Below are 27,916 nucleotides of genomic sequence, written 5' to 3' on the forward strand. Positions count from 1 at the left end.
CGGCCCGGGGGCTTCTTAAACCCCCCGCCCCGGCCCGGCCCGCACTTCCCCAGCACCGCTCCGCCCCCGGAGGGAGAGAGAGCGCGCCGCCGAGGAGCCGAGGAGGCCCGCCGAGACCCGCCAGCCCGGGCGCGAGAGAAGTTGAGAGCAGCGCAGCGCAGAGTTGCGAGCCCCGCCGTCGCGCCCCGACAGCGCCCCAAGAGCGCCCAGCCCAGCCAAGCCAGCCCGCGCCCCAGCCCCAGCATGATGAACAACAGCGGCTACTCGGAGCCCGCGGGCCTCGGCCTGGGCGACGAGGCGGACGACATGCCGTCCACGGAGAAGGACCTGGCGGAGGACGCGCCGTGGAAGAAGATCCAGCAGAACACGTTCACGCGCTGGTGCAACGAGCACCTCAAGTGCGTGGGCAAGCGCCTGACCGACCTGCAGCGAGACCTCAGCGACGGGCTGCGCCTCATCGCGCTGCTCGAGGTGCTCAGCCAGAAGCGCATGTACCGCAAGTTCCACCCGCGCCCCAACTTCCGCCAGATGAAGCTGGAGAACGTGTCCGTGGCCCTCGAGTTCCTCGAGCGCGAGCACATCAAGCTTGTGTCCATCGGTCAGTGCGGGCGGGGAGGGCGAGAGTGCCCCGGTGCTGGGCTGGCCCGTGGGGCAGGGGACACAGGTGCTCGATGGGCGCGGGGAGCTGAGAGAGGGCAGAGCGCGGCCCCGGCGCAGGGAGAGGACCCTGGCCCGGCTCTCCCGCCCTCCGACGCAGGCCACGCGGGCACTGCCTTCACACCCCGCTCAGGAGAGCCGGCATCCCGGAGGGGGCCGGGGGACCAGACCTTACTGTTCTTGAGCCCTCCAGCTTCAGCCTCCCCCTACCCACTCCCACCAAGCCGCCTCTACTCATTGTCCGCTTTGCTGCCATCGGGCAACCCAGCCCATGCTTGAGAGGACAGGGTCAGTGCCCATTGGTGATTGCTGGGGGCATCTCCCCCCAAGACAAAGCAAATGGCTTCCCAGCCTCCCAGCACCTCCACAGGGGAGGAGCGTGCTGAAGGTAGGTCCCAACCACGGCCTGATCCAAGGGCTCTGAGTAGAGGGAGAGTTGGTGGCGGGGCAGGCATGTGCTCAGCAGCTGGGTTCAGGCCCGGGGGCCGGGGCAGGCAGCGCCCAGCCTCAGAAACCTAAAAAGGCACTGAGCGAGCGCAGGGAGCCTTAACCCCTGCCTGTCCTCCTCCCGCTTCAGCCTGCCCGGGAGGGGGCTCCCGCTCGTCCGCGCCTGGCCCCAACCCACCCCCTAAGCCGGGATTGGCTGCAGCTAACGGTCCGAGCTGAGGGGAGGGAGGGGAAGCCTGTAGAAGGGAGGAAGTCATTGAGTGTAACCAGATTTGGAAGGTGTGTCAGTGTTGGGTGGGGGTGGGGAGGTACTCTAGGCTAGAGAGCCGAGGAGCAGAGGGTGGGCTCCCAGTGGCGAGAGGCTGCCCCTCTCCTCACTGCCCTGCAGTCGTCTCTGCAGGCTGGGGGCTTGGGGAAGACCCCCTACCCCTCTGCTGAGCTCCTAAGAGTCCTGCTGTGATTTACCAGAGAGGCCTTTGGGGGGGTGCACCCTAGGGCCACAGGAGGGGAGTTTCACATGGGGTCAGGTGCCTCCCCCACTAGGCTGCCCCAGAAACTTCTCCAGATAATTGAATGTCTGTCCACCCCCACTCTCCCCCAGGGCATCGCTAGGCCTCCTGAATTAGCAGCTGAGGTCAGTCCAGGGCCCTTTGCCCTGTCCAGTCCCCTCTCTAGGCCTTACCTCCTCCTGCTCCAATACTGCCCCCCCCCACCCCACCCTCTCTGGCCTGGAAATAGCCCTGCCTCCGTGACACAGCAGATGTCTCTGAGCTTTCCAGAAGGACAAGCCTGAGGACAGGGGATGGGGGAGGGGGCCCTGGTATGTGTAGTGGGGCAGAGGGCTCTGAGTGGGAGTGTGTGTGTGTGTGTGTGTGTGTGTGTGTGTGTGTGTGGAGGGGGGTTCAGACACAGTCAGCCCTGGGGCTGTCATCCCCCTGCACGCTGGGATTTGACAGACAGGACTGACTGTCCCAGGTGGGGTCTCCAAGGGGAGAGCCAGGGCCTCACCAAGACTTTATAGGAAACTACTCAGCCTTCCCCTCCCCTCCCGGCTGTGGGGGCACTCAGCCCCTCTCCAGGCCTCATCCTTCCTGCACGCACCTCTCCCCTCCCCCATGGCGGTGCCTGGCTCCAGCCCCTTGGCTCAACTGTGGAGGGGCCGGCTCAGAGTAGCGGGGGAAGAAGCAAAAGCTGGTTTAGGGGCGGGAGGGAAGCTCCTCGGTTCCCGCTGAGAGGAAGGGGAGCCATTCCCCATTTGGGCCAAGTGGCTCACTCGCGCTGATGAGATAAGCTGTCAGCAATTCAGCTGCTGGGCTGAGGCTGAGGCTGGAGGGGAGGGGGCACAGGCGGCAGGGGCTGCCTGACCCTGACAACATGTAAAGGGGTTCCTCGCCAGAAGCAGCATCCTGCTTCCTCTAGTTCCCTCTGTCCCACTTGAGGTGGGAAGGGGCTGCTTAGGGGGCCTCCTCTGGGTATTGTCTCTGGACTGAAACTGAGCATCTGGGCACTTGGGAGGGGGGTCGGAAAGACTCCCCACTTCCATATCTAGGAGTAGAGTAGAAGCTGAGAAGTCCACCTGAAGGAGAGGGTACTCAGCCTGGGCTGAGGAGCTGCGTGCCCTTCTTACCCCTCTACCCCTGTCCCGGCCCCTACCACCCCCTCAGCCCCTCGGAACAAAGAGGCTTGTGAGGCAGCTCTGTCCCGCAGCTGTTCCCCAGTTGCTATTCCTTCTCCTTGAGCCAGCAGCCGAGGGAGGGGCTGGAGGGGGCAGCAGCTGTCCCGGCACCTCCCTCTCTTGGCCCTCTCTCCTCCCCCTCCACTTGAGGCCTGGGGTGGCCTCAGAGACTGGCTGTCGGCTCCTCCCACTCCTTTGGGGGTATCCCTAGGCAGACAGAGAAGTGGTGGCTCATGCGGTGTGAGAGAGGAAGCTGGGCTTGAGCTGACCTCCCCTCCTCTACCTACCCTCTGAGGCGGGTAAGGGAGAGGAAGGTCATTGCTACCAGAGTGGGACTCTGGGCCCGCCCCTCTCCTGCTCCTGGCTGCACCAGACCACTTGCTGTCTGGCCCAGGGCCAGTTGCCGGGGAGAGACCTCTCTCTGCAGCAAATATGAATGACCCCCCACCAGCCCTCCCACCTCCACCCTAGCAGCCTCAAGGCCTCCCGCCCAGGGATCTGGCTCCAGTTTTCAAGAAGCACTTCTGAGTGTGTGAGCACCAGCTTTGGAGGCTGTCAGGGTCGTGAGAGGCTGTGGGGCACCGGGTGTCAAGACTGTGTGAAAGTGTTGTGGCCCTGTGTGTTTGAGAGAGAAAGCACTGCACCGGGAGGCTGGGAGTGAGTGTGTCATGGAATCTGAAAGCTGCCAAACCATTGTGCTGCAGTGGAGCCAGGGGGAGAGGAGGAGGGCTGGGGAGCTGCTGGGGAAGGAAGGATGAATCAGTGAAAGTGGGTGGGGGGAGCCAAGGGGACCAGAGCCCACGGCCAGAAGGACAGAAAGACTGAGATTTGCCCTCCTGGGGGCAGGTGGGGGTGGATGGGGGATTCTAGGGTTCCCCAACCCTCGGTCTCCTAATGCAGCCCATCCCCCAAGATCTAGAGGGGGCAGGAAAAGATGTGTAAGGCGGCCCCTCCAGCCCCACCCTTTCCCATCTCTCTGGCAACATCAGTAAACAAGGCCGAGTCTTCCGTCCCCTCCCAGCCTCCTGAAAGCAGTGCTCCAGGAAGCTGATGGATTTAAGGCCTGCTTGTCCATTACAAATAAGCTGGTTTCCAAAGATCTATACTCTAGGCCACCCCCGGCTCCTGGATATTTCTTTCTGGCTGTTAAAGGGGAACTAGGCCCCCTAAATCTTAGGGAACTCGTTCTGGTCCATCGTATTCCTCAGAGGAGGGAATGGGCAGAGCCTCACCTCCTGAGACTTGAGTCCACGTGGGTGACATTTCTCCTGGCTCTTGTGAAATCCTGCTGGCCCCCAGCATTTGAAAACATGATTTTCAAGCCTTAATGGAGCATGCACCGTACCCCCATCCTCCTCCCAGAACTTTGTTCCAAAAGCCTTTTATGGCGTCCCGAGAAGAATTTGGCTGGAACCAGGTTGGTCCTACTCCTCTCCGACTTCAGTTTTTAAAATATTCATTCATTCCACCAGTATTTATTGAGACCCTACTAAGTTCTAGGCTCTGAGTCTAGAGAGAGAAAATCCAGTGTCTAGAGTGAAAGAAGCCAGACCAGAAAAGAGTGCATACTGTATGATTCTATTTATGTAAAAGTCTAGAAAACGCAAACTCATCTATGGTGACCAAGCGCAGATCAGTTGTTGCCTGGGAAGGGGGGACAAGCAGAAGTGGAGGAGGGATCACCAAGGGGTACACGCAAGAAGACTTAGGGGACGGATAGATAGGTTTATTATCTTGACTTGTGGCGATGGCTTTATGGGTATTTGCATATGGTCCACGCCTATCCAGTTGTACTCTCTAATACGCGCAGTTCGTGGTATGTCAAGCATACCTCAAAAAAACTGCTGAAAAATGAAACAAAACAGTGTCTCCCCCCAAGAGGCTTCCAATCCTAGATAATTGCATGGATGCCTATAGCCCAATAGGAGGGATAGGAAGCCCCCTTGAGTGTTGTGACAGAGGTGCAAGTACCCGCTACAGGAGCACAATGGGAAGCAGCCTCACTCCAGGGTTCATAAAAGAGGTGGCCTCTGGGCTGGGCCTTGCAGGAGGGAGAGAATTTGGGAGGAAGAGCAGCAGGTGGGTTCCAGAGGTAGGAGGCCTGACCCCAGCTCTCTAGCAGCTGCCTCAGGAACTGGGGAGGGGAGGGAGGGGGCTGGGCAGCAGAGCGTGGGGTCCCCCTGAGCCCAGTTTGTTCCCTCTGCTCTGCAGACAGCAAGGCCATCGTGGATGGGAACCTGAAGCTGATCCTGGGGCTGATCTGGACGTTGATCCTGCACTACTCCATCTCCATGCCCATGTGGGAAGATGAGGATGATGAAGATGCCCGCAAACAGACGCCCAAGCAGCGTCTGCTCGGCTGGATCCAGAACAAGGTGCCCCAGCTGCCCATCACTAACTTCAACCGCGACTGGCAGGATGGCAAAGCTCTGGGTGCCCTGGTGGACAACTGTGCCCCTGGTGAGTGGGCTAGCAGGCCTGCCATGGAGCCCTTGGCCTGGAAAGGAGAGCTGGGATGAGCTGGTGGTACTGAGGCCTGTGGTTATCAGAATGCATATCTTAGGGCTAGGGGATGAGGACCACCTGTGGGGCTTGCCCCCTGCTCCAGCTGAGAATCACTGCTGGAGTCAGACCCTTCCTGTTGGGTATGCCAGATCCTGCAGTGGCGAGAAAAGGTTTAGAACCCCTTGTTTTACAAACAAAGACACTGAGATCCAGAGAGGGCCAGGGACTTGTCCAAGACCACACAGCTTACCTGGCAGAACTGAACCAGAGCCCAGGGCCTCGAATCCCTGCTCCATGAATTTCCTGTTTTGTCACATGGGTACCACTTCTGCTCAGCCAAGAGGAAGGAGATGCGGTGGGACTGGTAGCAAGAAGGCGAGGAGTTAGACCCTGAGAAGGCTCTTCTTTGCAAGACGCTGGGACAGCTTTGAGAAGGGGCTGAGGCCCAGGATGATGTGGCCTGAGGCTGGTGTGGCACTGCCCAGTGGCAGATGACCCAGTCCTGCCCTCTCTCAACATAGGTCCTGGCCTGGTCAGTGGGGCAGCTCAGGGCCCTAAGGAGACTGAGGCTTCGCAGGCTGGAGCCTGACCCTGTGACCCTCACCTCCTGAGAAGATAGGTCTTCCCCGCAGGGTGGGTCAGCTCTGCCTTTGGGGAGTCACGGCCCCTTGGGAGAGTCCTCCCTCAGCCCAGGGTCAGCTGGAGAGCAGGGGGTGGGAGGCGGGGGCGCCGCTGCCTGGGAAGCATTCCCGGCTGCTGAGCCATTGCCCGTAGCTGATGCGGCTGCCAGCAGTGAGCTCAGCTGTTCCGGCCAGTCATGGATTCCAGCCTTTGGGCCGGCCCCCTCCCCGCTATGGAGCATCGCCCCCTCCTCCAGCTCTGGCCTGGACCAAGCACCCCCTCACCCCTGCACCCCTCCACAGGAGTGATCTGGGGCTGCCTCAGCATTACCTCTGGTAGGAGGGCTGGGTTCTGGGTGCCACAGAGGGGAGCCCATCCTCTCCTAACAGGCTCTTCGATCCTTAGTTTCCCCAAGTGGGCAGTTAGGGAGGAGAGGGGGTCATGCCCTCAGGTGGATGTGGGAAGGGCTTAGAGATCTAGGACTTGAGGGCAGCTCTGAGGAGACCTCGGGGATGGGTCTGAGGCGTATGTGGCAGGGACTCTCACCTCCTCTCCTGCCCTCGAGGCAGCTGGAATGAGGCAGGAGGGGTCTGGGGGTGTCCTCACAGGGGTCTGGTGTCCAGGGTCTGTGCTGGGGCCTGGGCAGGCAGGAGGCCGGCTGGCAGGGCTGGTGCCAGGCTGCGTCAGCCAGGGCAGAAAGGCCTCATTGTTGGTGCTACGCAGGGCTGCCGTGCCTCTAAAGAGTGATGGGCATCCCAGCTGATGGGCCATAATATCAGGGGTCAGCAGGAACCTGGCTGGTTAGGGGCCTAGAGCTGCGTGGGAGGGGGTGTGACTCCACAGCCTGTGAGGGTGTTGGATGACAAATGCTCTGCATTCTGGCTGACTGCTTTCCTCTGATCATCGTCTCCCTCCACCGTCTCTCCAGGCCTCTGCCCTGACTGGGAGGCCTGGGATCCCAACCAGCCTGTGGAGAACGCCCGGGAGGCCATGCAGCAGGCGGACGACTGGCTCGGGGTGCCCCAGGTACCCTTGCTCTGGGGCAAATGGGTGCCCCAAGTGGGTGCTCGGGGTGGGTGGACAGTATAGGGGCTGGAGGGCCAAGGGTGGGGGTTGGGTCTATCAGGAACCTGGTCAGGATGTGAATGAGAACCAGAGTTGCCAGTTAAGGAGGGCACCTTGTAACTCTGTTCCTCCCTGTGGCAGGTGATTGCCCCCGAGGAGATTGTGGACCCCAATGTAGATGAGCATTCTGTCATGACCTACCTGTCCCAGTTCCCCAAGGCCAAGCTCAAACCTGGTGCCCCTGTTCGCTCCAAGCAGCTGAACCCCAAGAAGGCCATTGCCTATGGGCCTGGTATGTGTTGAGCCCCTGTCAGCCCTCCCCAGGCAGCTGGGCACATGCTGGGATAGATCTCCCTAAGTAATGTGGCTCTGCCTTCTGCCCCTCAGGCATTGAGCCCCAGGGCAACACCGTGCTGCAGCCTGCCCACTTCACCGTGCAGACGGTGGATGCCGGTGTGGGCGAGGTGCTGGTCTACATTGAGGATCCTGAGGGCCACACCGAGGAGGTATGGAGAGGCTGCTGGGGATAAGAGGGATTAGTGTGGGTTTGGAACCAGAGACCACAGGCCAACAAGAGGAATGGCCTGGAGATGGCTGCCAGAGCCACCTGCTATGCTAGAGACTGGGGGAGGCTTCACCACGGGGGCCGCCAGGCACTGTGGGGTCAAGAGTGGCTACAGCCACTGTGACTTCCAATCTTTTCCCTTCCCAATAGGCCAAGGTGGTTCCCAACAATGACAAGGACCGCACCTATGCTGTCTCCTACGTGCCTAAGGTTGCTGGGTTGCACAAGGTATCTGCCTACAGGTCCGCCCCTGGGCTACCCATTCCATTCACATCCTTGGCTCTGGCTGTGTGGACCCCTCTCTCAGCTGGCACTCTGCCCCGCCCCGGGGCACTAGCCACCCACCTCTCACCCTCCTTGGCTGTGCTCTGCCCCTTCACTCCCTCTCAGAATTGCTCTCCCCTAGAAGCTAACCTTTGACCCCTGACCCCCAGGTGACTGTGCTCTTTGCTGGCCAGAACATCGAACGCAGCCCCTTTGAGGTGAATGTGGGCATGGCCCTGGGGGATGCCAACAAGGTGTCAGCCCGTGGCCCTGGCCTGGAGCCTGTGGGCAATGTGGCCAACAAACCTACCTACTTTGACATCTACACTGCAGGTAAGGATGGGGCCCAGGGGGCTGTCAGGCAGGCAGCCCCTGACTGTGCATGGGCAGTGTGGATGGGAGACTCGGGCAGAGGTCCCAGCCAGAGGGTGGGTGGTCTCAGGGTGAGGGAGCCCCAAGCAGCTGTGTGTGTCCAGAGCAGGGGCTGATGTCCTTTGTCTGTGGTAGGGGCCGGCACTGGTGATGTTGCCGTGGTGATCGTGGACCCGCAGGGCCGGCGGGACACAGTGGAGGTGGCCCTGGAGGACAAGGGCGACAGCACGTTCCGCTGCACATACAGGCCTGTGATGGAGGGGCCCCATACAGTGCATGTGGCCTTCGCTGGTGCCCCCATCACCCGCAGTCCTTTCCCCGTCCATGTGGCAGAAGGTAAAGGATCTTCACCCATCCTCACAATCACCCTCGCCGAGGCCAGGACGCAGAGAGAATTGTCACCAATTCCGGGTTTGAGGATTTATGGGAAACAAAGCACTAAATTCAGGGGCGGATGGGGAGCCAGCTGAAGGTTTAAAACAGGCAGAAGGAACAGCTAGAGGGTGGGGCTCTGGAGAGATGTCCTGGTCGTCTCTCCTCCCCCTACCCCCTGAGAAGGGTCAGGAGACCACAGTGAAGGATACTAGACAGGTGCCACCTTGGAAGGGTTGAGGGGGAAGCAACAGGGCCACACGGGTCGGGGTGTATATGGTGAGCACTCATATGCCAGACCCTCAGGTGGTGACTCCCCCGACTTGGTTCTCTCCCTGCCACTCAGAGCCCTTGCCGCCGCTCGCCCCTTCCGTGCCCATCGTCCACCAGGCCAAGAGAGTGGTGCCACGTTAGTACTCTCCAGCGAAGGCGGGGCCAGGCATGGCCATAGCTGACTGGCCTCACCTGTGCTGTGTGGCATGGCCCAGGTGGTGTGGAATCGTTCCCCCTTCCGTGGCATTCTGTGACAGGCCCCAGGTTCCACGCCATTGTCTGTGTTCATTGCAGATCTAGTTTCTTTGCCACTTGCCTGATGATTTATGTGATGAGGTCTAGGTTCCGTGCCATTGCCTGTGTCCCGTGGTGGGCCTGGATTACGTGTCATCGCCTGTTTTGTGGCACTCCATGGGTTCCATGCTATTTTATGTGTTCCGTGGCAGGCTGAGATCACTGTTCTTTGGCCTGCGTTCAGTAGCAAGGTCTGGGTTCATTGCCGCTGGCGGTGTTCTGTGGCAGGTGTTCTGTGGCAGGCTGATTTCCATGCATTGCCTGTGATCTGTGGCAGGCTTCATGTTATATGGACTATCTCTGGTTCCATGGCGTTGCTGAGTGTTTTGTGGCATGACTTACTTCCTAAAACTGCTATGGGGGCTCTGAGAAGACTCAAATGGCTCTAGGTGGATGGCCTTGGGGTGGGTGAAGGGGCTTTCCCTCTCTTCACTCCACTCTCTGCCCAGGCTCTGCCATGCCTTTGTCCCAAGCAAGAGTGACTCTGAGAAGCCCAGCAGGAAAGGTTTCTTGTGACCAGCCTGATTGAGGGGGGCTGTGGCCAGCTCCCTGCCCAGCATGGCTCCCAGCAGCCCTAGTTTTGTTGGGGACACCAAGGAGCACATGGGAGGGTTGCATGAGACTGTGGCCTGTGCCTGTGAGGGGGTCAGGAAGACTGTGCATAGTGAAGTGGTGAGGGGCTGAGGCTCTGTCCAGGGCCGCTCAGTACCCCCAACCTCCCCTCTCCTCTTCCCCCCAGCCTGTAACCCCAATGCCTGCCGCGCCTCTGGGCGGGGCCTGCAGCCCAAGGGTGTGCGGGTGAAAGAGGTGGCTGACTTCAAGGTGTTCACCAAGGGCGCTGGCAGCGGAGAGCTCAAGGTCACAGTCAAGGGGCCAAGTGAGTGCCAGGGCCCAGGGCCAGTGGTGGGGATCAGGGAGCAGGGAGGGAATTTGGCCGGTGGTTCTGACTCCCTCAGGGCAGTGACACCTAGCACCACTCCCTGCTGGGGAGACTCCAAAGAGACACTGACCAGAAGTCCCCTGGGACCTCAGGCACATTATCTCTTCTCTGCCTCAGTTTCCCAGTCTGTAAGCTGGGAATGACCCTCTCTGCCCTACATGCTATACTGGGCTGCTATGCACAGGGATGATGTGTGGTCCCTGCCCACCAGCAGCACTGCCCTCAGGCTAGGCCTGGATCCCAAGGGTTCCCTGAGGGGGTTGAGGAGCTGGGACTTGCAGACCTTTGATCCCCCCACTTCCCACATCTCTTCAGAGGGCACAGAGGAGCTGGTGAAGGTGCGAGAGGCTGGGGACGGTGTGTTCGAGTGTGAGTACTACCCTGTGGTGCCTGGGAAGTATGTGGTGACCATCACGTGGGGCGGCTATGCCATCCCCCGCAGGTAAGCATCACGCTCCCCGCATGCCTTCCTGTCTGGGCCCTCACAGGGTGGGAGGTGGGAGAGGGGCTACTTGGGACTCTGAGGGAAGAGAGGAGGGGTCCCTCTGGCAGGGGCACACCAACAGTACTGACATCAGCTCCCTCTTTGCCCAGTCCCTTTGAGGTACAGGTGAGCCCAGAGGCAGGAGCGCAGAAGGTACGGGCCTGGGGGCCTGGTTTGGAAACTGGCCAGGTGGGCAAGTCAGCTGACTTTGTGGTGGAGGCCATTGGCACGGAGGTGGGGACACTGGGTAAGTGGCCGGGTGGCAGCAGGTGGGAATGCTGGGGAGTGGTGTGATGGAGGGACACTGGGGAGTGACTAGGGGACAAGAGGCAGGAATGCTAGGGAGTGTCCAGATGAGACAGGGAGATGGCACATGGGGACACCTGGGGTGGGGTGTTGTGGGAGTGATGGGGGACCTATCTGAATGTCCAGGCTGCCTCTTGTGCCCTCTCACCCTCCCCACCTTGCACCTAGGCTTCTCCATTGAGGGGCCTTCACAGGCCAAGATCGAGTGTGATGACAAGGGGGATGGCTCCTGCGATGTACGGTACTGGCCCACTGAGCCCGGGGAGTACGCCGTGCATGTCATCTGCGACGATGAGGACATCCGAGACTCGCCCTTCATTGCCCACATCCAGCCAGCCCCACCTGACTGCTTCCCGGACAAGGTGTGGTCCCGGCTCCTGCACACCATCCGGGATGGGGTGAGCAGCGCCTCCTCCAGTCCCCAACCCAGCCCTCCTCTCTTGCTCCTGCACAGGTGAAGGCCTTTGGGCCTGGCCTGGAGCCCACTGGCTGCATCGTGGACAAGCCTGCGGAGTTCACCATTGATGCCTCTGCAGCTGGCAAGGGAGACCTGAAGCTCTATGCCCAGGTGGGGCATTGCCTAATCCCACTGCCCCTCACTGCCCTAGGCAGGGACCCTGAGAGGGTGGGGGTAGATTAGAAGAGGGGCCTCTGGGCATCATAAAACTGATTCTTGTGGGTCCATAAGAACTATGGAAAACTTGAAATTTTGTTTTCTTACTGATAATAATCTTAAAAACATATTTTACCAAAAACGTATTTTTATACTAATAATTTGTAGTTAAAAGATGGTTTGATTGAATAAGACATTGGATTCCCAGGTCAGTTTCTCAGACTGGCGTCCCTTGATCCCTAGAGGTTAATGAACATATTCTTGGGTCCAAAAGTATCTAATTCTTTAAAAGCTTCATCATTCAATTTGAGGAAGATTGATTTAGCCCAGCCTCTCCCCTGCCAACATATTTCAGAGACCTAGGCTGGGAGACCAGGCCATGCAGACGGCCTAGAGCCCTGTCTCCTGGCTCCCAGGGTGCGCCCTGGCCACCAGAGCACAGAGCACTAGGCTGTGTGGCCTGAGGTCTATGGCGGTTGGGGCGCTGGGTGTTGGCGGTGGGTAGGGAGGACAGCCCCAGGCCAGCAGAGGGCGTTGGTGCTCTGAGAAGGCCAGAGTGCTCTAAGTACCTTGCTCGGATGATGCCCACAGGACGCCGACGGCTGCCCTATCGACATCAACGTCTTCACCACTGGCAACGGCATCTTCCGCTGCTCCTACGTGCCCACCAAGCCCATTAAACACACCATCATCATCTCTTGGGGAGGTGTCAACGTGCCCAAGAGCCCCTTCCGGGTGCGTCCTCTGAACCCTGCCTGGTGCCCACTGCCCAGGGGTCCCAGAGGGAGGGTGAAGCCCTATGCAGGAGATGTCGGCTGTCCCTGGGCCCTGGTCACTGCTCCCCACCTCAAGGCCCCCACGAAGGAGCTAAGATTGATTCCATTAAGGCTGGGGCACCTAGTGCTGGGGAAGAGGATGGGCTTTGAGGGAGGGGCACCATGCTGAGCATTGACCCCTTCCCGCAGGTAAACGTGGGAGAGGGCAGTCACCCTGAGAAAGTGAAGGTGTACGGCCCTGGCGTGGAGAAGACAGGCCTCAAGGCCAACGAGCCCACCTATTTCACCGTGGACTGCAGCGAGGCGGGGCAAGGTGCACCAGCCAGGCGGGGGAGTAGGAGACGGGGCCTGGGGCGGGGTCTGGGTGGGTAGGGCTGTACTCCTGGCAGAGCTGTTTCCTGGCAGAGCTCTAGTGGGACTGCTCAGGTGGGGCAGGTTGTTGAGCCCCCATCTCATGGCCTCCTGTCTGCCTACCCTCAGGCGATGTGAGCATTGGCATCAAGTGCGCCCCCGGCGTGGTAGGCCCCGCAGAGGCTGACATTGACTTTGACATCATCAAGAATGACAATGACACCTTCACAGTCAAGTACACACCCCCAGGGGCCGGCCGCTACACCATCATGGTGCTGTTTGCCAACCAGGTACCCTGCCCTCAGCTTTTGATACTCACTAGCGGCCTACACCTCCCAGTTCTAAACCAGCAGCTTGAGATGCTATCATCTGGGGACAATTCCACAACCATTGACTGAGCACATTCCTGTGTGTGGGGAGCATGCCTCAGAAGAAAAAAAAGGGGCTCTTTCAGAGACTGCCCTTGTCCACCATGACAAAGCCTTTTCTCCATGCAGGAGATCCCTGCCAGCCCCTTCCACATCAAGGTGGACCCATCCCATGATGCCAGCAAGGTCAAGGCTGAGGGCCCTGGGCTGAACCGCACAGGTAGGTGTCTGGGCAGAGGCTGGGCTGGGCTGGGGTTTGTGCTAGGTGGCTGCCAGGCCCTCACCACTGTCTCCGGGTGGGCTCCCCAGGTGTAGAAGTTGGGAAGCCCACTCACTTCACGGTGCTGACCAAGGGAGCTGGCAAGGCTAAGCTGGACGTGCACTTTGCCGGGGCCGGCAAGGGTGAGGCTGTGCGGGACTTTGAGATCATCGACAACCACGACTACTCCTATACCGTCAAGTACACGGCCGTCCAGCAGGTGGGCCCTGCCCCCTCCCATGCCCCTGCCTGTCCTGGCTGATGGGGGTCCTGGGTCTCCTTCTTCACATAGGGCCAGTTCTGGATCTTGGCCCCTTTCCCGCCTCCCATCCTCTCTGGCTGTGGATCTCTGAGCCTAGGTCCACACTGACCAAGGGCATGTTGCCAGGCTGTCTAAGCAACCTAGTTCTGACCTCCTGTTGAATCCATTAGGGCAACATGGCAGTGACAGTGACCTATGGTGGGGACCCCGTCCCCAAGAGTCCCTTTGTGGTGAATGTGGCACCTCCGCTGGACCTCAGCAAAGTCAAAGTTCAAGGCCTCAACAGTAGTAAGTGGGGCAAGAGCTGCCCTTGGAGTGAGGGGTGTTGGAGGAGGGGGTGGGCTGAAGCCTCTGCTCACGGTGTCCCTTGCCTCCTATGCAGAGGTGGCTGTGGGGCAAGAACAGGCATTCTCTGTGAACACACGAGGGGCTGGTGGTCAGGGCCAGCTGGATGTGCGGATGACCTCACCCTCCCGACGACCGATCCCCTGCAAGCTGGAGCCTGGGGGCGGAGCTGAAGCCCAGGCTGTGCGCTACATGCCTCCTGAGGAGGGTCCCTACAAGGTGGACATTACCTACGACGGCCACCCGGTACCTGGCAGCCCCTTCACTGTGGAGGGGGTCCTGCCCCCCGACCCCTCCAAGGTGAGGAGATAGAGGCTGATGGGAGCTGGGAGTTAGGGGCTTGTAGGGAAGATGGATGAGTCACAGGGGCAGAGGTCAGAGGGCCTTATGTCCTGGAGTGGGCACAGCCAAGGACCCAGGGCCAGGGCGATCCCCCACCCCAGGACCTCCTTTTGAGACAGCTTAGTTAGTAAGAACCTGGCCTTGGATCAGACCTGGGCTTGAATCCCAAGTCTACTAACTGGGACAAATTATTTAATCTCTCTGCTTCCGTTTCTGCACCTGGAATTGTTATACGGTCTCAGTCTGTAGTAGCTGCTACAGTTGAAGATGCCTGGCTGGGTGGGGGGCCATGAAGGCCAAGCACGGGTGAGGCCAAGTGTAGGGAACTCACATACCTGCTCTTCCCTCTAGGTTTGTGCTTATGGCCCTGGTCTCAAGGGCGGGCTGGTAGGCAGCCCAGCGCCGTTCTCCATCGACACCAAGGGGGCTGGCACCGGTGGCCTGGGGCTGACTGTGGAGGGCCCCTGTGAGGCCAAGATCGAGTGCCAGGACAATGGTGATGGCTCATGTGCGGTCAGCTACCTGCCCACGGAGCCGGGCGAGTACACCATCAACATCCTGTTCGCCGAAGCCCACATCCCCGGCTCACCCTTCAAGGCTACCATCCGGCCCGTGTTCGACCCAAGCAAGGTGCGGGCCAGTGGGCCAGGCCTGGAGCGTGGCAAGGCTGGTGAGGCAGCCACCTTCACTGTGGACTGCTCGGAGGCGGGCGAGGCTGAGCTGACCATTGAGATCCTGTCGGACGCTGGCGTCAAGGCCGAGGTGCTGATCCACAACAATGCTGACGGCACCTACCACATCACCTACAGCCCCGCCTTCCCCGGCACCTACACTATTACCATCAAGTACGGTGGGCACCCCGTACCCAAATTCCCCACCCGCGTCCATGTGCAGCCCGCTATCGACACCAGTGGAGTCAAGGTCTCGGGGCCTGGTGTGGAGCCGCACGGTGAGTGAGAGAGGAGCCAGGAGCCTGTCACGGAGCCAGGGGAGGCAGCAGAAGGGACGGAAGCAAGCCTGAGTGCTTAGCAGAGCACCATAGTCTGAAGGGAGGACTTGGGGACAGCCCTGGCGTCCTTAGGGCTCAGACACCCCAGAGAAGCAGCCAAGGGTGCAGGCGGGGCGTGGAGCTTTGTCTCTGCTCTTGTGACACAATTGCATCTGCCCATGGACATGTTTCTGGGGAGATTCTTAACTTTCATTAGCTTAGGGGGTCCCTGATCTGAGAAAGCTAAGAACCCTGCTCTAGGCAGTTCAGACGGAAAGCTTTGGGGTAGGGGGTGACGAGAGCCAGGAGACAGCTCAGCTCCATTCAGTAAATGAGAGTGGATCACCTGCTGGGGGCCAGACCCTGGGTTAGGCATGAGGGTGGGCGAGGGACGTAAGACCCAGACTCACCCATGAGCGGCCCTCAGCCTGGTGGGGCAACTAACGTGAACAGAATGTCGCCATATGGTGAAGCGAGCAAAGGCAGGGGCTGTGGGAGACAGGGCCTGGTGCTCACAGGGGTGCAGATGGTGGCCTGGCTCACGCTAGGAAGCAGTCAGTGGAAAGGAAGAACAGCCTTGGAGTCGGGGAGACGAAAAGAGGGGTGAGCAACTGTGTGAAGGTTGATCCCAGCCCATGCTGAGCTCTCTTCTCCTGGGACCCAGGTGTCCTGCGTGAGGTGACCACTGAGTTCACTGTGGATGCAAGATCCCTAACAGCCACAGGTGGGAACCATGTGACGGCTCGTGTGCTCAATCCCTCGGGTGCTAAGACGGACACCTACGTGACGGACAACGGGGATGGCACCTACCGAGTGCAATACACAGCCTATGAAGAGGGTGAGGGGCCAGCTGGGCGGGGATGGGGGATCTGATCACAGCATTCTCAGGGCAGGAGGGTGCTGGGGCCGCGCACACCCTGACTTTCCATGTGGCCGGCTTCCAGGCGTACATTTGGTGGAGGTGCTGTATGATGACGTAGCTGTGCCCAAGAGTCCCTTCCGAGTGGGTGTGACCGAGGGCTGTGACCCCACGCGTGTTCGGGCCTATGGACCAGGCCTGGAGGGTGGCTTGGTCAACAAGGCCAACCGCTTCACTGTGGAGACCAGGTATCCTCGCACTTTCCTAACCTTGACCCTGACACTGTGGCCACCCCAATCCCAGCCACTTGCTCTCCCCCTTTGTCCTTCTGTGTGTGCCTCATCCCCACCCCATCACCTCTCAAAGGTGACCCAGGAACAAACCTACCCTAGTGTCTCAGATCAGCCCCTGTGGCTCATCCCTCCTCAGCCAGACCCTCATTGGCCTGCCCTCCTTCCCCTCAGCCCCGTTCAGCTGTTCCTCCATCCCCACTCACTGGTCCTAGTGGAGCTGATGGGTGTCGTCTTGCAGGGGAGCAGGCACTGGGGGCCTAGGCCTAGCCATCGAGGGCCCCTCGGAAGCCAAGATGTCCTGCAAAGACAACAAGGATGGCAGCTGCACCGTAGAGTACATCCCCTTCACCCCTGGAGACTATGACGTCAATATCACCTTTGGGGGTCGGCCCATCCCAGGTGTGCAGAGAGGGTGGGTGGGGGGCTCAGGGAGGGCAGCAGGATGCTCGCTCAGTGAGAGGGAAACTACAAGGAAGTGGGATATGGAAATTCATTCCTAGAACTGGATGGGTGCAAGTCCAGCCAGCGGGGGACATATAGGAGGCACGTGTGGGTTCCGAGGCTGTGGCCAAGAGGCAGGGCAGTGGGTGCTCCGGTTCATTCCCAGAGGCCCAATGCTGGCCTCCTGGTCCTTTGCCTGGAGTGCCAGACTTCATGGGTTCGGTCACTCAAACACAGTCCAGGCCGCTCTCCCTGGCTCAGCGAGGACAGCCTCGTGCTTGCTCTCTCCGTCTACAAAGCAAAGAACTCCCCTGCTCTCCTGCTGGGCCAAGCTGCTGGGCAGGTCACAGCTTCAGTTATTGCGTAACTTGGGCCTGCTGAAATTGGATATTTTTCCCCCCTTAACTTTCCTAATTTCATACTGTCAAAAATGCATTCTTTTGAAAATATCCCATTTTTAACATTTTCTTAACTTAGGAAGGCCTTATTCCAGGCCTGTGGCTCAAATGAGATTTGCCCAGCCTCAGTCTACAGCCAAGTTTATTTATCCTTGTTTATGTTTTGTTAGCAAGTTCCTAAACATTTGCACATGTTGGTCTGGCCTCCCTGGGGCATTCCAAAGTGGGGAAGGCCTATTCTTCCTGGTTCCTCAGTGTCAGAGAGATCCTCTCAGGCAGGTGGGTAGGGGCTGATGTCCTTCTCCTTACAGGGAGCCCGTTCCGGGTGCCAGTGAAGGATGTGGTGGACCCCGGGAAAGTGAAATGCTCAGGACCAGGGCTGGGGGCCGGTGTCAGGGCCCGGGTACCCCAGACCTTCACGGTGGACTGCAGCCAGGCTGGCCGGGCCCCCCTGCAGGTGGCCGTGCTGGGCCCCACAGGTATGGGATATCTGGGGCAGGGTGGAGGGAGGCGGGACAGGGTGCCAGGAGGCTCTGCTGACCCTGCTCCCCTTCCCCAGGTGTGGCTGAGCCTGTGGAGATACGTGACAATGGAGATGGCACCCATGCTGTCCACTACACCCCGGCCACTGATGGGCCATACACGGTAGCCGTCAAGTATGCTGACCAGGAAGTGCCACGCAGGTGAGGCCCAGGTTTGGGCTCCCATGCTGTGCTGAGCTCTAGGGCACTCCTACCCTGCTCATGTCTACAGGGAGGATTCCAGGCCCCAAATGAGATCGTTCCCCCACTCCGACCCCCTGGCCAACTGTCTATCCCTTCTGCCCCTAAAGCCCCTTCAAGATCAAGGTGCTTCCAGCCCATGATGCCAGCAAGGTGCGGGCCAGTGGCCCTGGCCTCAACGCCGCTGGCATCCCTGCCAGTCTGCCTGTGGAGTTCACCATCGATGCCCGGGATGCTGGTGAGGGCTTGCTCACCGTCCAGATCCTGGTGAGTCCATGTGCAGCCCACCTCCTACATCAGGCTCTGCCCACAGGCGGGGCTTGACCTCTGCTTCTCCCCCAGGACCCCGAGGGTAAGCCCAAGAAGGCCAACATCCGAGACAATGGGGATGGCACATATACCGTGTCCTACTTACCAGACATGAGTGGCCGGTATACCATCACCATCAAGTACGGCGGTGACGAGATCCCCTACTCACCCTTCCGCATCCATGCCCTGCCCACTGGGGACGCCAGCAAGTGCCTCGTCACAGGTGGGCTCCCACCCCGCTTCCTCTGCCCCTGCTCACCATCCAGCAGCCCTCACAGCTCTTCCAGGTCCCTGGCCCAGTCCCCAGGGGACTGTTGGTCAGAAAGCCCTCCCCCTCCCACCTCCCCTGCCCCCATCCCCACTCCTGAGCGCTGCATGGCCTCACACTCTTCTCTATTTCCAGTGTCCATTGGAGGCCATGGCCTGGGTGAGTGCCCTTTCTCTTCTTGCTGTGGGCTGAGATGGTGGGGGCAGCTGGGAATGGAGGGAAGCTGGGCACAGCCCCCACGGACCCCTGACCAGGCTCTTCCGTGTGGCAGGTGCCTGCCTAGGCCCCCGCATCCAGATCGGGGAGGAGACGGTGATCACAGTGGACGCCAAGGCAGCAGGCAAGGGGAAGGTAACATGCACGGTGTCCACGCCGGATGGGGCAGAGCTCGACGTGGACGTGGTTGAGAACCATGACGGTACCTTTGACATCTACTACACAGCGCCCGAGCCGGGCAAGTACGTCATCACCATCCGCTTTGGAGGCGAGCACATCCCCAACAGTCCCTTCCATGTGCTGGTAAGTTCCACGCTGCAGCCAGGCTAGAGGGTGGCTGGGGAGGTGGGCCCAGGCCCTCCTAGGGGCAGCAAAGAATCCTAGGACCTGTCCCCACATCTGGTGAATTCTGGGCCAACTGCTTGAGTCAAGCCCTTGCTTTCCGCACAGCCTCCCAGCCTGGGAGGTGAGCACAGCCCTCCTCTAGGCCCTCTGGCAGTTGGTCAGTTCTCTGGAGGAACTTGCCATGTTCCTCCCTGGCCCTTGGGCCCACTGTCCCCACACATCTCCCCAGTTGGCCCTGCAGGACGATGAAGCCCTCCAGAGGGTAAAGCACCCAAGATATCCGTCCTGCCCTGTGGGTAGCCCAGGGTTGGGGGTCCCTGGGTCATTCTCTGAGTCAGCTCCCTGTCACTCAAGCTGGTGTGTACTGGCCTGCCACATCCTGTGCTCTCCCATGCCTTGCCTCCCAGGCGTGTGACCCCATGCCCCACGTGGAGGAGCCCTCTGACGTATTGCAGCTGCACCGGCCCAGCGCCTACCCCACACACTGGGTACTGCTGCCACCCACCCGGGCGAGACCTCGTCCTGCTCCTCCTCTTCCTTCATTTCTTCCCCTAGCCCTCAGCAGCTAAGGCTGGGGCATGGTTTCGGGGCCATCTTGTGGAGGAGGTGGGGGACGGCTGGGCAGATGGATCCTGAGCTGGCACAGCACCTCTTTTCTTGCAGCTGACACGCCTGTCTTGCCCTCTGATTTCACCATTAACCACCTTGTTCTTTTCTCACTTTCTCTGACTTCAGTCATGGCTCAGGCCAAGCTCCTCAGGCCTTCCCCAGCCAATGACTATTCCCTCTCACCTGTCACAGGCCACAGAGGAGCCAGTGGTGCCTGTGGAGCCAATGGAGTCTATGTTGAGGCCCTTCAACCTGGTCATCCCCTTCACCGTGCAGAAAGGGGAGCTCACAGGTACTGCCCTGGGGCCCTGAGGCATGAGGGCTCAGAGGGAGGACACCTTCTTCAAGGCCCAGCCCCTTGTCTTAGAGATGAAAACTGGGGCCCAGAGAGGGGAAACGAGCTACCCAAGGTCACACAGCAAGTTGGGCAGAGCTGGAACTCAGATTCAAGCCTTCTGTCTCCCAGTTCAGGGTTCTTTTCACTGCTCCAGGTGCCTAACCTCTGGGGTGGAAACAGAACCACACAGACTGGGAGCCTGGGGCAGCAGGTGGGTTGAAGTAGGAGAAACCAGAGTCCCCCACATAACTGTGTCTGCTTGGCAGGGGAGGTACGGATGCCCTCCGGGAAAACTGCCCGGCCCAATATCACCGACAACAAGGATGGCACCATCACAGTGAGGTACGCGCCCACTGAGAAAGGCCTGCACCAGATGGGGATCAAGTATGATGGCAACCACATCCCTGGTGAGTCGGGTCTGGCTGGGCTGGGCTGGGCTGGGCTGGGCTGGGCTGAGCTGAGCTGAGCTGAGCTGAGTGGAGCCCACAGCAACTTCATTCTTGCCTTCCTTCTTTCAACAAACATTTATTGAGTGCCTGCTATGTGCAGACATCATGTGAGGCACTAGGGAGGCTGATAGACTTCCATTATGCAGACCCCTATGGCAGAGATGTAAGGCTCAGCAGGGAGGCTGCTGGAAGGTGCTGGGGACCAAGTTGGGCTCAGGCAGCCCCAGTCCTCACTCCTGACCCAGCCCCCTTTCTCTGTCCACCCCGCAGGGAGTCCCCTGCAGTTCTACGTGGATGCCATCAACAGCCGCCATGTCAGTGCCTACGGGCCAGGCCTGAGCCATGGCATGGTCAACAAGCCGGCCACCTTCACCATTGTCACCAAGGATGCTGGGGAAGGTGAGAGAGCTGTAGGCAGGGCGCTGGGGTAGGGGCCAGCCAGGGGCAAGAGTGAGGGCAGGACCTCTGATCTCAGCCCCATCTCCACCTACAGGGGGGCTGTCACTGGCCGTGGAGGGCCCGTCCAAAGCAGAGATCACCTGCAAGGACAACAAGGATGGCACCTGCACGGTGTCCTACCTACCCACAGCGCCTGGAGACTACAGCATCATCGTGCGCTTTGATGACAAGCACATCCCGGGGAGCCCCTTCACAGCCAAGATCACAGGTGGGTGGATGTGTGGGCACATACAGCCTATGACACACTCCCCCAGCACACGACAGATGTATAAGCCCAGCATGTTCAAGTCACCCTGGAGCATTAGGGTAGGGGCCCTTCAAGATGGAAGGGACCATTTTTGGATAAAGATTGAGAACACTCTATCTCTCTAGCAGGTGAGACACAGCCAGCCACCCCCCATGCTTTGAAACACATCATCTCATTTGTCTTCGAAGTAATGCCTGCAAAGTTAGGGTATTGATTATCCCTTTTGATAGCTGAGGAAACCAGTAGGCCCAGGGAGGTAAGCAACTTGATCAGAGCCATACAGCCAGTAAGGGGTCTCTGTTGTCTGGTCCAATCTACTGTTTTGTTTCCAAGAAACTATGTGACTCAGGATTAAAAAACACAAATTAGGCATTTAACCCATTCAGGACTGAGGCATCCACAGGGCAGTTGGGGTGCTGGGCCTCTCCATAATCCTTGGCAGCTAACATGTGAATGAAGACTGTGCTCTCCCAGGCCTTGGGCCTCTCTGCCTGTGAGTGGTCCCCAGTCTGTTGAGTCCAGCAGGGTCTGCCAGGAGGTTTCCTGAGCCCCAGGAGGGTAGGGCCACCCTGGAGTCACAACTGCCCGGCACCCCATCTCCCCCACCAGGCGATGACTCGATGAGGACGTCACAGCTAAACGTGGGCACCTCCACGGATGTGTCACTGAAGATCACCGAGAGTGACCTGAGCCTGCTGACCGCCAGCATCCGTGCCCCCTCGGGCAACGAGGAGCCCTGCCTGCTGAAGCGCCTGCCCAACCGGCACATTGGTAAGTGTGGGGCCTCTGGAGGCCTGAGAGGAGCCCAAGGGATGCTCTGCCAGGCCCAGGGCTCTATGACTGATCCGCTCTCCTCCACAGGCATCTCCTTCACCCCCAAGGAAGTTGGGGAGCATGTGGTGAGCGTGCGCAAGAGTGGGAAGCACGTCACCAATAGCCCCTTCAAGATCCTGGTGGGGCCTTCTGAGATCGGGGACGCTAGCAAGGTGCGGGTCTGGGGCAAGGGCCTGTCCGAGGGACAAACCTTCCAGGTGGCGGAGTTCATCGTGGACACTCGTAATGCAGGTGCTTCTTGCCCCAGAGACCCCTCATTTCCGCTAATGCCTCCAGTGAGGACTTGTCCTTTCCTGCCCAGCAACCCCTTGGCCAAACCCTCTGCCCTGAACGTCCCGGCCCAGTTTCTGTTGGGATTCACATTCTGGGGGCCATGTAGGGGAAAGTGAATGTCCTCGTGTCAGTTCTCTCACTTTCAAGAGAAAGCTCAGCTGTCCTGAGTTTCTGCCTCTCCCTGGCTCACTGGAACCCAAGAGGCCTACCTTAGGGAATTTTCCAGATTACCTATTCCTGGCCCTCTGGGCCAGTGCGTTGCTCACACCCTCTCCTCCTGCTGATCTATCTTTCGTTAGTGGTTACTATACACCTTGGGTGCCCATTCCGAACAGAGCCGCAGTTTGGGGAGGGGAGAGCAGAGTTGCAGTGGGTGGCAGGGACTGAGGGAAATGTGTCCCTTGTTTCCTGCCAGGTTATGGGGGCCTGGGGCTGAGTATTGAAGGCCCTAGCAAGGTGGACATCAACTGTGAGGACATGGAGGATGGCACATGCAAAGTCACCTACTGCCCCACTGAACCCGGCACCTACATCATCAACATCAAGTTTGCTGACAAGCATGTGCCAGGTAAGGCTCTGGGCTGTGGCTGGGCAGGGAGAGGTCTGGAGGCTGGAGGCGGGCGGTGTGAGATGACTGACTGGCCCTTTCTCCCCTACAGGAAGCCCCTTCACTGTGAAGGTTACTGGCGAGGGCCGCATGAAGGAAAGCATCACCCGGCGCAGGCAGGCACCTTCCATCGCCACTATTGGCAGCACCTGTGACCTCAACCTCAAGATCCCAGGTGTGAGCCAGGAGGAGCCTGGGCAGGGCAGGGCAGGGCGTTGGGGAGAACCTGTGGAGAGCCTGCCCCAAGGGGTCTCTGTCCTGCTTGCTCATTTTTCACCTCCCTCCTCTCCCTGGCTCCCTGTGTCCCACAGGGAACTGGTTCCAGATGGTGTCTGCCCAGGAGCGCCTGACACGCACCTTCACGCGCAGCAGCCACACGTACACCCGCACAGAGCGCACGGAGATCAGCAAGACCCGGGGCGGGGAGACCAAGCGCGAGGTGCGGGTGGAGGAGTCCACCCAGGTTGGCGGAGACCCCTTCCCCGCCGTCTTCGGGGACTTCCTGGGCCGCGAACGCCTGGGCTCCTTTGGCAGCATCACTCGGCAGCAGGAGGGTGAGCAGGGCTGGGCTAGGACCAGGGACCTCACAGGGAGGCTGGGCTGGGGAGAGTGCTGTCAGCCAGCCAGGGCTGGTCTGAGTGGAAGAGGCAGTTTTACTGAGGAGGGAGGGAAGGTCCAGGGCCGGGAGCAGTCCCAGTGTCACCCTGACAGTCCCCACCCCCTGCAGGTGAGGCCAGCTCTCAAGACATGACCGCACAGGTGACCAGCCCATCGGGCAAGACAGAAGCCGCAGAGATCGTCGAGGGGGAGGACAGTGCATACAGCGTGCGCTTTGTGCCCCAGGAGATGGGGCCCCATACTGTCACTGTCAAGTACCGTGGCCAGCACGTGCCCGGCAGCCCCTTTCAGTTCACTGTGGGGCCACTGGGTGAAGGTGGTGCCCACAAGGTGCGGGCTGGAGGCACAGGGCTGGAGCGAGGTGTGGCTGGCGTGCCAGGTGAGGGGCAGGTAGTGAGGAGGGAGAGATGGGGGCAGGGCAGCTAGCAGGATGGGCAGTGGTCCTGAAGAGCCACCTCTGCCCCACTTCCCTGTGTCCAGCTGAGTTCAGCATCTGGACCCGAGAAGCAGGTGCCGGGGGCCTGTCGATTGCTGTGGAGGGTCCCAGCAAGGCAGAGATTGCATTTGAGGACCGCAAAGACGGCTCCTGTGGGGTCTCCTATGTTGTCCAGGAACCAGGTGAGTGTCCACAATAGGGATGAGGGCTGGGCCTGCCTGACCTTCCAGACTGGGTCTCTGCTCACCAACCAGGCAGGAGGTGGTTGGGGCTACAGAACTGACTCTTCACCCAGGCCTCTGCTCTTTCTCTGCCCCATCTTCCTCCACCCCACACCGCTGAGAATGCATGTCTGTCTCCAGAGCTGAGCCCTGACCCAAGGAGCCTGTCCTGGGATGAGGCTGGGGTAGGGGTGGTTCCCCCCTGCTGACCCTCATCCTGGGGCCTATGCTGACTGGCTTCCCCTCCCCAGGTGACTATGAGGTCTCCATCAAGTTCAATGATGAGCACATCCCAGACAGCCCCTTTGTGGTGCCTGTGGCCTCCCTCTCAGACGATGCTCGCCGCCTCACTGTCACCAGCCTCCAGGTGTGTGCCAGGGAGTGGGGCCCCTCTACCACTCTGAGACATGGGCAGGAGTCAATGATGGTAGGCCCATGTAGGGCTGAGCAGTGATCTTGGAAGGGCCAGTGAGATGTCCCCGCTCTCTCACTGCTGTATAGCAGGGGGCTCCATGTCCCCTTCTAGCTGTCCCTCAGAGCAGTCTTACCAGCCTCAGGAGTCCCTGTGCCTCTCTCCCCATCCCACCCTAGAACTGAGCTCAATGCCCCATCCCCAGGTTCATCTTCACCTCCCCCAGTGCCTCCCCATCGGCCCAACTCCTCCATGGAGCGACCCCAGGCCAGTCCAGGCCACGCTCCTCTTTCCTCCCCACAGCACCATCTTAGCACTGGCTTCTCTACCGTCAGGCTCGCTTTACAGTGTCTGGGTCTTACCTCCTCAGCCGGGAAAGGGCACATCATCTCTCAACCCCACTGTGCCCAGCACAGCCAGGTGGCCCCCCCTCCCAGCAGATGCATGCCGGGGCCATAACCCAGCCCCCGCCTCCCTCTGCAGCCTTATTGAGAGCATCCTATAGCTGGGCTGGCGGCAGGAGCCACAGTGGGGGTGAGAGGTGGGAGCCTCTGGGCTGGGCATACAGTAAGAGCAGTGTCCAGTTGCAGAGGAGCGCGCCAGACCCTCCCAGGAGTCTGAGCACCCTCCATGGTCTGCGCAGGAGACGGGGCTCAAGGTGAACCAGCCAGCGTCCTTTGCGGTGCAGCTGAATGGTGCGCGGGGCGTGATCGATGCTAGGGTGCACACGCCCTCGGGTGCGGTAGAGGAGTGCTACGTCTCCGAGCTGGACAGTGGTGAGCTGGCCCTGCCCCTGCCCACCCCTGCCATGCTTCTGGGAAGTGGAAGGGGGAAGACAAACTCACTCACCAACCCTCTGCCCCTCAGACAAGCACACCATCCGCTTCATCCCCCACGAGAATGGCGTCCACTCCATCGATGTCAAGTTCAACGGTGCCCACATCCCTGGCAGTCCCTTCAAGATCCGTGTTGGGGAGCAGAGCCAAGCTGGGGACCCAGGCTTGGTGTCAGCCTATGGTCCCGGGCTCGAGGGAGGCACTACAGGTGAGTGCTGGGGCTGGGGAGGGGTGAACAGTGGGTTGCTCAGCCTGCAGTCCTGTACTGCTCTGCCCAGAGGTAGGGGCGGTGCTCATGAGTCCTCACAGAGGCCTGCTCCGGGGAGCCTGGGGCCTGGCCCATCCCAGCTTTAGGCCCCAAGACCTTCCTTCCTACAGCCTTGCTACCTCTGGCCCCCAGGTGTATCATCAGAGTTCATTGTCAACACCCTGAACGCGGGCTCAGGGGCCTTGTCTGTCACCATCGATGGCCCCTCCAAGGTGCAGCTGGACTGTCGGGAATGTCCTGAGGGCCACGTGGTCACTTACACTCCCATGGCCCCTGGCAACTACCTCATCGCCATCAAGTATGGTGGCCCGCAGCACATCGTGGGCAGCCCCTTCAAGGCCAAAGTCACAGGTGAGTGCCCCAAGTGGGAGAAGGTCCCTCCAGTCCAGCCTGCAGCCCAGCCCATCCTGGATGGCTCCAGTGGCCATTCACATCCGGGTCACAGTCTGCCTCAAACATCATGGGCAAGTTATCAGGAATAAGGTGGGCCTGGCTTTACCTAACACACCGTTCTGTGGAGTTGAGGAGAATTATTTTTAAAAACCAAATCTTTCCTCTTTATTTTTGTCCATCAGTTGATTAATCTGTCCCCTGCGGTGGCTCCCCAAGCTTTAGCTTAGCTTTCTGCCCTCCAGCCTCCCAGAAGACAGAGCTCAGTAAATATTTAGCAAGCTGTCCTTTTGGAAGCCGCATGAAGGATTAGTTGGATGCATGTTCCTTTCTAAAGCAAGACTCTTATCCTTTGGCTTGAGTTCCCAGACAAAGCCTGTGGGGCGAGGGATGGAGCCATCAGAGGCCCCAGACCTCAGGATAAGCCTGCCCTGGAGCCCGGAGCCCAAGCTCGTTTGGAATAGGGTGCCTCTCCTAGGATGCCACAGCTGAGGAAGGGAACGTGGCCCGGGACCCTGAGTCCCACGGGAGTGTCAGTGCTGGCCAAGGGCCTGCTGCCTAGGGAAGGGCAGGCCTCTGACCCAGCTCATGGCCACTCCTCTCTGTCCCTCAGGTCCCCGGCTATCGGGAGGCCACAGCCTTCACGAAACATCCACGGTTCTGGTGGAGACTGTGACCAAGTCATCCTCAAGCCGGGGCTCCAGCTACAGCTCCATCCCCAAGTTCTCCTCGGATGCCAGCAAGGTGGTGACGCGGGGCCCCGGGCTGTCCCAGGCCTTTGTGGGCCAGAAGAACTCCTTCACCGTGGACTGCAGCAAAGCAGGCATGCTGAGGGGGAGAGGGGCAGCCTCCCAGGGTGGGCAAGTGTGCAAGAACATGGGGGTGGGGTAGGGACTGGCGGGGGCCCAGGGCCCCTGGTGTGAGCCTGTCTCTCACTGCCGCCCCCTCCAGGCACCAACATGATGATGGTGGGTGTGCACGGGCCCAAGACCCCCTGTGAGGAGGTGTATGTGAAGCACATGGGGAACCGGGTGTACAACGTCACCTACACCGTCAAGGAGAAAGGAGACTACATCCTCATCGTCAAGTGGGGCGACGAAAGTGTCCCCGGAAGCCCCTTCAAAGTCAATGTGCCCTGAATCCCAGAAGTGCCTCCCCCAGCCTTGATCCCCACCTCTGGCCAAACACACTCACACACACACACAAATGTGCCACACCCAGATGCACACTTGCAGAATCAGTTACCACAAACACCTGCCTTGGGGTGTGAAATGAAGGCACAGCCTCCCCACCCTGCTGTGCCCCCCGGGGTTGGAGGGCCTTGTCTGTCTCAGGGCAGTGTGCCTCCCCTCAAATGTGATGTGAGGGTGGCCGGGGGGTTAGGGGGGCCAGGGAAGCCCTGAGTTTTCTGATGGGCTGAGGCCAGTGGGGGAGCACATGTGTGGGGGCGTCTGTGTGTGTGAGAGAGGTTACCCTCAAACCGCACCGCCGGCCATACTCCTTGCCGCTGAGGACTGTGTCTGGCCCCTCTGTGGCCACAACCCCAGAGTGTTAAGGACTTGGAAAAGCAAGCACAATCAGAGAAGAAAACAGACCCAGAACCAGTGGCAGCATCGGCACGTGGCCCGGGGGGGGGGGTGATTTATCCTCCGCCCCAGCTAGGCTCCTGGGGGACTGACTTCTCTTTTTTTATGGTTGCACAGCTCCGCCCCACTGGGGGCCTTTTTTACACACTGCGAGGCCCAGCTTTCTGGGGGGACTTTTGCACATGTCATGCGGCTCAGCTGGGAGCCACTTAGGTGGAAAACTCCAAATAAAGTGCGGCCTGTCGCAGAGGCTTGGCTGTTCCTTTGCATGTACTTTCCATGGCTGGTGACCTTCTGGCCTGCTGACACTAAATCAGGCCCCAGGGAGGAACAGGCCGG

General features: G+C 59.8%; 1 protein-coding gene across 1 annotated transcript; it reads left to right on the plus strand.

Annotated features, from left to right (window-relative positions):
* On the plus strand, positions 1–27,826 carry FLNC (filamin C). The gene is made up of 47 exons (XM_046669376.1): positions 1–598; positions 4,991–5,239; positions 6,834–6,931; positions 7,112–7,262; positions 7,358–7,476; positions 7,686–7,763; positions 7,970–8,132; positions 8,307–8,507; positions 9,850–9,987; positions 10,366–10,492; positions 10,645–10,781; positions 11,009–11,202; positions 11,295–11,408; positions 12,045–12,188; positions 12,419–12,542; positions 12,710–12,870; positions 13,078–13,168; positions 13,258–13,427; positions 13,640–13,757; positions 13,852–14,114; positions 14,508–15,105; positions 15,809–15,982; positions 16,089–16,251; positions 16,535–16,695; positions 17,447–17,614; positions 17,695–17,818; positions 17,968–18,124; positions 18,200–18,389; positions 18,570–18,593; positions 18,706–18,953; positions 19,797–19,896; positions 20,208–20,348; positions 20,661–20,789; positions 20,884–21,057; positions 21,706–21,867; positions 21,958–22,161; positions 22,619–22,771; positions 22,863–22,985; positions 23,122–23,364; positions 23,538–23,807; positions 23,909–24,046; positions 24,337–24,452; positions 25,141–25,273; positions 25,365–25,541; positions 25,734–25,952; positions 26,605–26,814; positions 26,943–27,826. Exons 1-47 carry the CDS (start codon positions 244–246, stop codon positions 27,128–27,130), a joined length of 8,082 nt encoding a protein of 2,693 aa, XP_046525332.1. The 5' UTR covers positions 1–243; the 3' UTR covers positions 27,131–27,826.
* Positions 27,827–27,916: the final 90 nt, after the last annotated feature.

Source organism: Equus quagga, chromosome 8 (genome assembly GCF_021613505.1).
Source record: "Equus quagga isolate Etosha38 chromosome 8, UCLA_HA_Equagga_1.0, whole genome shotgun sequence".
Lineage (NCBI taxonomy): Eukaryota > Metazoa > Chordata > Mammalia > Perissodactyla > Equidae > Equus > Equus quagga.

What these genes read in the sequence shown, in the direction of transcription:
- FLNC (XM_046669376.1), top strand. Translation starts at nt 244, where the DNA reads ATGATGAACAACAGCGGCTACTCGGAGCCCGCGGGCCTCGGCCTGGGC. An exon ending in GGTGGACAACTGTGCCCCTG is followed by an intron (nt 5,240 to 6,833) that starts GTGAGTGGGCTA and finishes CCGTCTCTCCAG; the next exon opens with GCCTCTGCCCTGACTGGGAG. An exon ending in GCAGAAAGGGGAGCTCACAG is followed by an intron (nt 19,897 to 20,207) that starts GTACTGCCCTGG and finishes TCTGCTTGGCAG; the next exon opens with GGGAGGTACGGATGCCCTCC.